This window comes from Lathyrus oleraceus, chromosome 4, assembly GCF_024323335.1.
Source record: "Lathyrus oleraceus cultivar Zhongwan6 chromosome 4, CAAS_Psat_ZW6_1.0, whole genome shotgun sequence".
Taxonomy (NCBI): domain Eukaryota; kingdom Viridiplantae; phylum Streptophyta; class Magnoliopsida; order Fabales; family Fabaceae; genus Lathyrus; species Lathyrus oleraceus.
The window spans coordinates 100,381,946-100,394,509 of NC_066582.1; the positions used below are offsets into that span (position 1 = coordinate 100,381,946).

Here is a 12,564-nt window from a genome sequence, read left to right on the forward strand (position 1 = left end):
CTTGCCAATTATAAGTATTTTTTTTAAATGTCACATTTTACTTTACTTGTCCTCAGCCTCAAGCGGAGAATATTAATGACTCCAACTCGGAGTTTAAGTTTATGATCCTTAGTCATAACTTCTTTAAAACACATGTCCCATTTCCTATTTTTGAGTGAATATATTCCTAGTTCTAATATGTCTACTCATAATCTTGAGTTTATTTTTAAACCTGAGTTGTCACCTATTGTGAGTGAACCTACTCATAGTGATATTCTTGCATCTATTCATATTCATATTTCAGTTTCACCTTGTCTTATATTTTCCAGGAATCAATACCTTTAATACCAATTATAATGTATTATAGAAAAAGTAAATATAATCTCCTCCAAAAACAACCTCAATCGCATGAGCTGGAGGTAAGTACTGAATATGATTCCCATATTGGTGGATTCTCATATTTTTTATACTTGAGATATGTATTCGAATGATTTACACTTTTTTTTTAGAAAAGATAAAGATCTTATCCCTCCAATTAAGATATCATATTTCTCAATATGTCTCCTCTAAACATTTTCCCGCAATATCAGAGTTTTATTGCAACCATTGATTCTGAGAGAATGCCATCATCTATTAAAGAAGCATTGAAATGTAAAAATTGGGCTCAACCTATGAGTGAGGAAATGAAAGTTCTTGAGAAAAATGGTACTTGGGATTTTGTTGAAAGGCATGGAGACAAGAAGCCAGTTGGATGCAGATGGATTTATACTGTAAAGCACAAATTAGGTAGCACCCTTGATCGTTACAAGGAAAGACTAGTGGCAAAAGACTATACTCAAGCATATTTCATTGATTACGAAGAGACATTTGCATCGGTGATAAAATGAATACTTTTTTAATCTTATTATATCTTGTTGCTTATTTTGGATGGGAATTATAACAATTTGATGTTAAAAATACGTTCTTGCATGAAAACTTGGAGAATGAAGTGTATATGGAGATTCCACATAATTTTAATTCTACGGGTGGAGGTAACAAGGTGTTTTCAATGAAGAAGGCCTTATATGTACTAAAGTAGGTCCCTTGAGCATTGTTTAGAAGACTCGTAGAGGCAATGTTGTATTTGGGCAATAAGCAAAGCCAATGAGATCACACTTAGTCTTTTAAACATACACAAGGAGGAAAATGAATTATACTTATTTTCTATATTGACAATATTATTGTTATATAATATAATTTGAATGAAAGACAACTACTCAAAAAGAAATTATCAATGGAGTTTGAGATGGAGGACTTTGGAAACTCGAGTACTTCTTGAGAATTGAAGTAGTATAATCAAATAAAGGTATTTTCTCTCTCATAGGAAAATATGGGGTTAATCTTTTGCATGAATCGGAAAAACTTGAATGCAAGCCTATAAGTGTCACCATTGAACAAAGTCATAATATGAGTTACGAGGAGGAAATGACTAAAGTTGACAATGGTCATTATCATATGTTAATGGGAAAGTTGATTTACTTGATACATATTAGACTGAATTTTGTGTATGCATTTAGTGTGGTAAGTCAATTCATGCATGATCCTAGTGTGAGACACTTGTAGACTATATATCATGTTCTACAAGACGACTCTTGTTTAAAAGAGGTGGAAGTCTAATAATGGAGGCTTACACCGTCGTTGATTATACAGGTTTGGTGATTGATAGAAGACCTACTTCGAGCCATTGTACTTTCTTATGTGGAAAACTTGTTACTTGGAGGAGTAAAAAGCAAAATTTAGTTGTTCAATCAAGTGATGAAGCAAAATTCAGAGCTATGACACTAGGTTTTGTAAACTATTATGGATGAATAGGATTTTGTAAACTATTATGGATGAAGAAAGTGTTAGAAGATTTAAAGATAAAAGATGGAGGTCCTATAAAGTTGTTTTGTGACAATAAATCGTCCGTTGGTATTACACATAATCTTGTTGAGCATAACACGACAAAACATATTAAAATTGATCAGAACTTCATAAAAAAATTGAAAAGTGTATTAATAAATATCTAAATTGAAGGGGAGTGTCTAAATCTTACAATATATGCCTGTCATATATTGTCTAATGTGTGACTCTTAAACACTCTCTTCACACTTAGCACTATTAAACTTAATGTGTAACTACATATAGTGGATGGTCCGATAACATAAACTTAATAGCATACGGTCCAAACGAAACTCTAATATAATCTTAAAGATTGTAATTGAGTTTAACTAAACTTTTTATATCTGTCTTGTAAGGTGATGATTACCCCCAAATTTATATGTTTATGTCATATATTATTTGATGTATTACTTTTGAATTCATTTAGAAAACTAAATGAAATTTTATTCTTAAAAACTATCTCTGCCGCCCCACTTAACAAAGGATAAAAGCTTCTTTGTATATTTTTTCATTAAGGGCTAGTTTCTTTTAACTTTTTTTTTAAATGATTTTTATAGTGTAATATAATTTTGTGTAAAAAAATTTATAAAAAAAACTTTTTATAAAAGTTTCAAATGAAAATTTATTTTGAACAGTTATTCTTAAAATGTTAGTTTAGATATTTCATCATTTTATTGAAGAAAAAAATTGATATTAAAATTTCAAAAAATCACTTAATTTTGAAGCTACTTCAAATAGTTTTTCATAAAAACCATTTTTGAGATATAATTTTTTTAAAAATTATAATTTCGACTATGTTTTAATATTTAATAATGTATATTTATATTATAGGATGTCAAAACTAGTCTTTTAATTTATAAAAAACAAATATAAAAAGTTATAATATTTCAAACAACGATTTTATAAAATTCATTTAAAAAAAAAATAGTTTTGTAAAATTAAAACAAACAGCCCTATATGTATTCATTGAATAAATTATCATCCTGCCAAAAAACTAAACCCCCAACTTTCTCTCTCCCTAAAAAAAAATCCTACATAGACTCCTTGTTTGTTTTTCCAGTTCCGAGTCAAGCAAGAGAAGTGAAATAATTCTTTACTTTTTTTTAACCATTTCTCAACAATAGCTACCTGAATTTCAGAATTGGAAAAAAAAAATGAAAATGCAAAAACTAGCTTTGCCTCTAAACTGCATTTTGCATTTTACCACTGGCCGAAGTAAAAGTCATATAAATTATTTTGGTGAATAATGGTCGAGAAATTTTAGAGAGAGATGATTATTGCATTAATATAAGATGAGTGTGCATTTAAAATACTTATACAAAGGGTTACAACTTAATTAGGAACTGAATGGACCAAATAAAATAGTAGAAAGTACAAAATATCACGCTTGTAACCGGTTACACCAAAATAGATAACCAATTACACCAGACATTCAATTAATTTAGCTTTAGTAGTAACCGGTTACACCAAATCAGGTAACCGGTTATACCTGCGAAAACTCCACATTTCTCTTATTTGATTGAGCTTCTGACCTTGATGTAACCGGTTACTTACCCGTAGTAACCGGTTACACCACTTGAATTACTTGAAAAACATCAACACACTACCTTAATTCAAGTGTTACAAGTCGACCATGCTCATGCTCATCTTCAACCTCTTGAGCCCATCATTTCTGACTCCCTTAGTCAACAAATCAACAACTTGGTCCTCACTTCTACAATATCCCAATTGTAACCTTCCTTCACGAACTAGTTCCCTCAAATAGTGAAACCCCATCTCAATATGCTTGTTCCTCCCATGTGTAATTGGGTTCTTAGCAAGATTAATCGCGGAAACGTTGCCTACTAAGAGTGTGTCAGCCTCACCCTCACTGTTGTCCAGCTCCTCCAATAGATTCATAAGTTACACGACTTGGCACGCACATAACGAAGCGGCAATGTTACAAGATGAGAGTGCAACTACAGGTTCCTTTTTCAAACACCATGAGATTGGTGTTGTACCAATATAAAGATGTATCCATTTGTATACTTTCGATCATCTTTATCTCTGCACCAATTAGAATCGGTAAAACCGAGCAAATTGCATTTTCTGCCTGTATCCGCTGCGGGAAAGAGAATTCCACAACCAACATAACGCAGGATTCTCTTGACTGTTGCCAAGCGAGACACATTCGATCTCCTCGTGAATCTACACAATACCGACACTAAACGCCAAGTTTGGTCGCGTATTGCACAAGTAACACAAGGATCCAATCAACCTCATTCTCATTCTTAGGCAACTGCAACATTGGTTCAGCTGGATAAATGGCAGCATTGCAATGCTCTATTTCAAACTTTTTCAATATCTCAAGAGCATGCCTTCTTTGGTGCATGAGCAGACCTCTTTTGGACTTGTGGAACTCAATGCCAAGAAAGTATGTCATGAGGCCAAGGTCAGTCATCTCAAATTTTTCCATAAGTTCACTCTTGAACTTTGAAATACACTTTTTATTGCTTCTTATGATCAATAAGTCGTCTACATATAGACAAAGGATAATTACTCCATCACTCGTATCCGTTTTCACATACACTCCATGCTCGGATACGCATTTCTTGAAACCAACATCCTTTAGGAAACCATCAATTCTTTTATTCCAAGCTTTTGGAGCTTGCTTCAAACCATATAATGCTTTCTTTCTAAAACTCTTGGTCTTTCACAACAAAACCAGGGGGATATCCTACAAATACCTCTTCTTCAAGCAGTCCGTTCAAAAATGCGGACTTGACATCCATTTGGTAGATAGGCCAATTGTGGTTATTTGCAATACCAACAACAAGTCTAATGGTTTTAATCCTAACAAACGGTGCAAAAACCTCCTCACAGTCTATGCCTTCTCTTTGCAAATAAACCCTTAGCCACCAATCGAGATTTATGCTTGATTATCTCACCTTTGGGATGCGCTTTCACTTTGAACACTCACTTCACACCAATTGGCTTCTTTCCTTTTGGTATACCATTCTTCTCAATAGATTCCAGTTTCTCCTTCATAACACAAATCCACTTTGGATCACTCAAGGCCTCTTCCGTATTAATGGGTTCGAATTCGGGCATAAGTGCAAAATGGATGAAATCACCATCATCATTGACTTCGTTGTCTCGGAACAGCTCACAATCTTGGAGTCTCTGAGGCATACCCCTTTGCCATGTTGACCTTTTGACATTTTCTTCATTTCGGGCTTCGACGTCATGTTGTTCTGGTCTTTCATATTCCTCAGAATTGGAAATTTCGAACCCATAACCGGTTACAGCTTTCTGGTAACCGGTTACAGCCTGGATGTAACTAGTTAATATTTGCTGGTAACCGATTACACCCTGTTGAACTTGCTTCAATTCATCGATTACGACGTCCTGATTGATCACGATCCTCTTATTTACAGCATCAAATAGTTTGTAAACACCAGTAGAGTGATGTCCAACAAGTATCATCAATTCTCCCTTGTCATCCAACTTCTTTCTAAGTTGACTTGGAACACGTCGGTATGCAATGGAGCAAAAGACTCTCATATGGTTCAGATTCGATTTGAATCTCGACCATGCTTCCTCTGGTGTTATATTTTCAAGTTTCTCTGTATGGCACCTATTCAACAAATAGGCAGATGTGGATACCATTTCTTCCCATAATTCATTCGTCAAGCTCTTCCCCTTCAACATGCTTCTCACCATGTTCATGATCGATCGATTCTTCCTTTCAGTCACACCATTTTGATAAGGTGTATAGGGTGGTACTACCTCATGTATAATCCCTTCTTGACCACAAAACTTCCCAAAGTCATTTGAGACATATTCGCCTCCACCATTCATTTTGAGAACTTTGAGTTTTTGACCACTTTGTCTCTCAACCATGGACTTGAACTTCTTAAACACTTCGAATACCTCATCCTTTCTCTTGATTAGGTATGTCCATGGCTTTCTATTATGATCGTCGATAAATGTGACAAAATATCTATTATCACCAATAGAATCTACTTGCATCGGCCTACACACATCTGAATACACCACCTCAACATGATTCTTGGTCCTACGGTCTGCATGTTTGCACACGTTCTTCACAAATTTCAGCCGGTATGTTGATCGATGGCAGCTCGTTACCATTTCGTTCTTTTGCAAGTCTTTGAGATCTCTAAAGTTGAGATGTCCAAGACGATATTGCAACATCCACTATTCTCTACTTACTGGAGTAGCAAGACATTTATGCTTCATAACCTTCAACTTAACCTTGAAGCTTCTATTGGTAGCCATAGGCGCCTTAAGGACCAAAACTCCTTTTGCTTCCATAACGCGCAACCCCTTGTCTTCCATGTGAATCTTGTAACCCTTCTCAAGCAATTGGCCAATACTTAGAAGGTTATATTTAATTTCCGGAACGTAAAAGACATCTTTGATCAAGGAATGTCCATCATCCCTCCTCATGATCAAAACATCACTGATCTCGTCGGCCATTAGAATGGTGTCATTCGTAAACTTTACTTTGTTCTTCATGGCACGATTGATTTTGACAAACCAATCCTTTATTCCCGTCATATGAGTTGAACACCCCAAGTCCATATACCACTCCTCACTGTATTGAACTCCTTTCAAACTCATCATGGCGTCTTCCTCTTCATGCAATTGGTCAATCATATCATTCAACCGGCCACAACTCAATTTTTCAGCATTCTTTGAGTTGCTGCAACTGTTGTCTCATAGTTGTTTGCTGCTACAATTTCCTTATGTGATAATGACCAATAGTGTATTCTCTTCATCAAATTCTTGTTTTGCAACCTTGGCTTCATTCCCTTGAAATTCCTTCTTGTTCGCATTGCATTCTTTTGCAAAATGACTGAACCGTTGACACTTATAGCACTGCTCCTTGCTCTTGTCAAACCTCTTTCTTTCACCTCTAAAGTTGCCTTGACCACCATGTTTGTTGTAGCTACTCTCACCCCTTTGACAAGTCAAATTCTTTGAGTTTTTGGACTCTCTTCCCCCAAAATTCTAAAAATTCTCTTTGCTCTTCATGGGCCATTTTCCTTTCGATATTTTGTCATTCTCATTAAAATGAGCTTGCAAAGCGATCTCCGCATTTGCCTTATCGTTATTCCTCTCTTCCATCCTTTGCTCATGAGCCTCAAGAGAACTTTGCAGCTCCTCTTTGCCCATCGTCCCAATATCCTTAGACTCCTCAATCGCCACAATTATATTGTCAAATCTTTGTGTTAAAGAACGCAAGATTTTAGCGACAACATACTGCTCTGTAACAATTTCTCTGCATGCCTTTACTTGATTCACCAACCTAGTGAGTCTCGTTGCGAAATCATTGATTGTCTCATTTTCCTCCATTTAAATCAATTCGAGTTGGTGTTTGTGAGTTTGTAACCTCACCACCTTTGTCTTGTCAGTCCCTGCATAGGCCTTATCTAAGATCTCTCACTCTTGCTTTGCCGATTCACAATCACCAACTTTCTCAAAGTTGTCGCCATCAACACATTAGAACAGCGCTTTGAAGTCTTCCGTCTTCTCTTCCTTATGCATTGCTTGTTGCACTCTGTTGCATGTTGAACAAGAGGAATAACATCATTCTTGATTACTTCAAGAACATCTTGGTAGTCAAACAACACATTCATTTGCTTGCACCATTTGTCGTAATTCTTCGCATCAAGGATGGGTAGGTTTGCAAAGATTCTTTAATTGGAGACAGAATTCATGTTGCACACTACGTGTTTGTGGATCTGAACCAGACTTTTGATGTCAAATGTTGGAACAAGACACCACAAGTTTGGTGAACAGTGGTGGAGAAACTTAGGAGAGAGAGAGAGAGAGAATCATTGCATTAACATAAGATGAGTGTGCATCTAAAATACTTATACAAGGGTTACAACTTAATTGAGAACTGAATTGACGAAGTAAAATAACAAAAATTACAAAATATCTCGCTTCTAATCGGTTACACCAAAATAGGTAATACAAAATATCACGCTTGTAACCAATTACACCGAAATAGACAACCACTTATACCTAACATTGAATTAATCCAACTTCAGTGGTAACCGGTTACACCTACAAAAACTCCACATTTTCCCTACTTGATTAAGCTTCAGACCTTGAAAATTCATTCGAATATGAGCTACATGTTCTTCATTTAACTGTTATGATAGACAGATCCATCACTATTTTACGGCAGAGAATCTAACTCCTCATCTTTATGCACCCGATTCCTGTCTCATGCGTGTATAGTCAGTTTTATTCAATTAACTTCTATAAAATTATCATTCTTTCCAAGTGATAATGGACACTCCCAGTAATAATAACATTCAGGATTATGAATCCTCAGCTTATAACTCAACAGAACAAAACACAAGAGAGCTGAAAACAAGTTAGTCAATTTGCCGATTAACATATGAAATTCAGAGTGCTGAAACATGAAGAAAGAGTTAAAACACCCTCCCTCCAATCATACTATACAATGGAAGGTACCTGGTCACACTTCAGAGTTCTACTATACAATGGAAGGAGAAAATTAAGGATAACAACCCATAAGAATATGAACAATCAGATTGCATAACAAATTCATGTATTCCTTAGAAAGTTGATTCATTTTTATGATGTATCCTAAAATACAATTGGAAGATAACATACCTATAATAAAAAATCTCCATATGAAAAATTCAAAAATTAACAAAGGCATGCAATATTTCAGGACCAAAAAACCTAAACTCTCAACAGCCTAGCAACAATGACATACAATCAAGCGCTCCGGGCCAGCATCGGCGCTTTCCTACGTTCATAATCAGCATCATCTGTGGGGAACTCATAGCGACAAACAGGACAAGTATTCCTAATCCCCAACCACGGCACAATGCAATCGCCATGGTATCGATGAGTACACGGCAACAACTTCACCTCATCTCCAACAGCAAATTCATCTTTACAGACTGCACACAGAGCATTGTTGTTGTCCACGTCCTCTTTGGTCACAACCACCAAAGGAAGATTCTGCACAACAGTAACAGAAGCGGGAGGCCTCCCCATAGAAGGGTTATCATTACCTATGAATTGACCAACCATCATCTCATACTCTGCAGTGTAAATGTAATCATCATTGTCCTCAAAAGGCTCTGCAATTACATGGTAAGTTTCAGGGCTTGTGCCTAAATTATCCGAATTCGACAACACTTGCCACTCGAGATTCCCCATGCCTTCACCAACCCTTGTCAATGTAAGCTCTCCTCCGTCTTCTTCTGATTCTTCTTCGATATACGGAAAATCACGAACAGCGCTAACTGCCCTATTGTTGACATTGTTGCCGTTACCAACCGGCATCCCGTCTAAACGACCGTCAACTTCCTCCCAATCAAAATCTTCATATATCTGATTATCATCCAACTGAAGAGAATCCCAACGGAAAGGAAAATTCGTAACATCCTCGATTACATTGCTAAACTCTTCTTCATCAGAATGCACGCAGATCCCATACAACACGTTGTCCCTGTTTCCGTCTCCGTCTACTTCCTCACCGTCAGATTCCGAATCAATCTCAACGATACGCAAGCCGTTGATTGGATCTGATCTCGAAACCCTCGAATCGGTAAAATCATCGTCCTCGATGTATAGATCGGTAGAGTTTAACCCTAAATCGAGACTCAAACTGTCGAAAACGGAGTCGTTTAAGGACTGATGGATAGGATCGGTGTGATCGATGACGTGAGATTGCTCTACACGCTGTTGAAAGAGATCCATGACGAAATTTTCACGAGAGAAGTGGTGGTGGTGGTGGGGATGGAAATCGAGGTCGGAGGAGAACAAATCGAGATCAAAATCGAGATCGAAATCGGAAGGGGAAGACCAATAGGGTAAAGGGATTAGGGTTTGATCATCGTCGGGTTCGTGGTGGTGACGGAGATAGGTTACATCAGCCATTGAAATTGAATGAGGAGAAAGGAAGAAAGTGTTGTTTGAGAATCGAATTCTGGGCTATAACGCGGTGGGGATGTGGAATGACGGATTTGACCTTGTCTCGTGTTTAGTTGATTTTATTTTCTTTTTTTATTATTGGGAAATTCAATGTCCGTAGTTTTGACGCTTCCGAAGTACGAGGAAGAACGGCGTCTCTTGCTCTCTTACACACACGTTGTGGGTTAGATAACTCACTAAGAAAACATTCTACTATATTTGTGTGGACCTTATGTTTCGTATCTAATCTGAATATAGAACATATTAAAATGCAAAAATTTGTTTAAGTTCCATATAAGTAAATAAATACTATATGCTTAGTTCTTCGATATATAAAAATGCAATTTTGTTTAAGTTTCATTGATAACATATTCAAAAAATAAATATTATATTTGCATACAGAGACGATAACAAGCTTAAATTTAGTTGTCAATTTTTATCTTAGTATTCCTTGTTTCATTTGAAATACATATTAAAATTAGTTATTCAAATGTTACATGTAACTTTAAATTTTCGAAAATCTATCAACTAAATTTATCTATTAAATTTACATGTAACTTTAAATTCGTAAAATTTGTTAGCATGTTCAATAGAACATAATTTGAGATAGTTGTGCCAAATTTTCTTTAACTTACATTCTAAAACTTTAGAAAATATTTACAATGGCGCGGCCTTAAAAAAAAAAGAAATGTCAATTAAATTGATTATGTAAATAATGATGTTAATTTGAAAGAATAAATTTATCATAATTTAAATTTAATTCTCGTTGTTGTCCTTCAAATACTAAGTAATCTTGTAAAAATACATTATGTTCAAATATCAAAGGCTAATTGGCATCAATATGGATTGCCAAGAGATTTTGTGCCTCCACCGCAGTTTGCTTACACCGCCCATATCACCACAAAAGCATTTAAGTCCTTTCATGATTAGAGATGGAGTTTTAATAACATAGAGATAAGTAATAGCAGCTTCTTACAAACTCTATGGATAAATCTATGTTTCAATCGATTATACTAACTCCACATTGCGATTCAAGAGACAACAGATGCATGATGGTAACTATGAAATGATGAATATGATAACTTAACAAATGGATAAGATATTTAATACAAACATAGAAAATTTTAATGTTGTGTATCAAACATTGTCCACTCGTGGGTCGAATTATCGAAATTGTAGGGGAACAAATCGATTTTGTGAATAATAATGCAAATAATAGTATACCTCGAGAATTTTCTCAAAGATCATACGTCCATCCTATCGCATTTCGAAAAATACGATCCTTCGTGGAGCGTTCGCACGCTCACGGAAAATTATTCGAACAGAGTCACCGCTGAACTTTATTTATTCCTAAAGAAGGAAAGAGAAAATATCGATAAAACCCTTAAAAGAAAAAGAAGATGATCGTCGCAACCATATTCAGGTTCGAGAGTAGATTACACAATGAAAGTGTATTAGTACCCCTCACGTCGTCGTATTCAATGGTAACCTTTTAGTTAGACTTGTGATTGAATGTTAGCTTATGTTATTTATTTTCTTCAAGTTATTAAACGGGAAAAGAGAAAAAGAAAGGAAAGATTTTTAGTTTTTTTTATTAATGTGTCCGACAAGATTTCAAAATCCTACTCCTACGTATCTCCAAGTGTGATGGAGAACTCAAGGCTACGTAGTTTCTTGTAGCAAAGAACTGTTTATTTGATGCTTTTAAGGAGTGACGCTTTAGATATATCGAGTGGTTAAACATTTTCTTGTTGCTCGCTCTTAGAGGCTGAAGCCTTTGTTTGTTTCACGTCGATATGGATAAAGCACACTCGTTTCTGAAAAAGGTTTTCAAAGTCGCGCAAGGGTGTAAAACAAGTTTGATGTGTTTAAATATTTTTGAATGATTGACGAATATTCAAATGGTAGGTTAAGTGCGGCGATCACCTGAATATTCTGGAAAGGAAAAGAAATTACTTCCGTCCTAGTCCTTTTTCAATCGATTAATTATGAAATTGGTGTGACAAATCAAGTTGTGTTACTTTAACGAGCGACGAGTATTCGAACGGTAGGCTAAGTACGGTCATCACACAAATACTCGTGGAAAAGAGGAGAAAATTATATTTGCCCTAATCCTTTTTCGTCCATGAAATAATTAACTTGATTTGGTTATTTAAATGTGTTTTGATGTGATTGACGAATTTTCAAATAGTAGGCTAAGTGTGGGCATTACATGAACATTCGAGGGAAGGAAAATAAAATTACTTCTACCCCAATCTTTTTTTAATCGATTATTTATTGCAAAAAAAGTGTTTGAAAATGGGCACCTTAACGTTGAATCAAATGTTGAAGATTATGAAAAGAGTTTGGTGTAAGAAGAAGAGATAGTTGGCGTTGAATCAAGCACTCGCGTAGGTGATAATGCTTTGATTTATGAAAATCACTTGACGTTGGGTCGAGCGTTATTTTTATTCTCCTTTTTTGAAATGGTTCATTTTACGTTATTCTTGATTATTCCAAATTGACGGATGATAAAAGAAAACGGTAACATTAAAGGGGATATATTTTGTCAAATGGGTGTTATACCCCAAAATTTGCCCTATATTTTTTCACTTTTCATCTGACTCTTGGTATATGATTCATCTGCATACTCATAGTCATTTAGGTCATTCATTTTCAATTTCATTTTTAAATAAACACCATTGATTTAAAAGTTCT

General features: G+C 35.5%; 2 protein-coding genes across 2 annotated transcripts; both read right to left on the reverse strand.

The window, feature by feature from the left end:
• Positions 1-6,096: 6,096 nt before the first annotated feature.
• LOC127136191 (uncharacterized) lies at positions 6,097-6,558 on the reverse strand. The gene has a single exon (XM_051062784.1). The coding sequence runs from the start codon at positions 6,556-6,558 to the stop codon at positions 6,097-6,099; it is 462 nt and encodes a 153-aa protein (XP_050918741.1).
• A 1,913-nt stretch (positions 6,559-8,471) lies between these two features.
• Positions 8,472-10,018, reverse strand: LOC127073688 (E3 ubiquitin-protein ligase CIP8). Its single transcript, XM_051014869.1, has one exon. It carries the CDS (start codon positions 9,832-9,834, stop codon positions 8,662-8,664), a length of 1,173 nt encoding a protein of 390 aa, XP_050870826.1. The 5' UTR covers positions 9,835-10,018; the 3' UTR covers positions 8,472-8,661.
• Between the last annotated feature and the right edge of the window lie 2,546 nt (positions 10,019-12,564).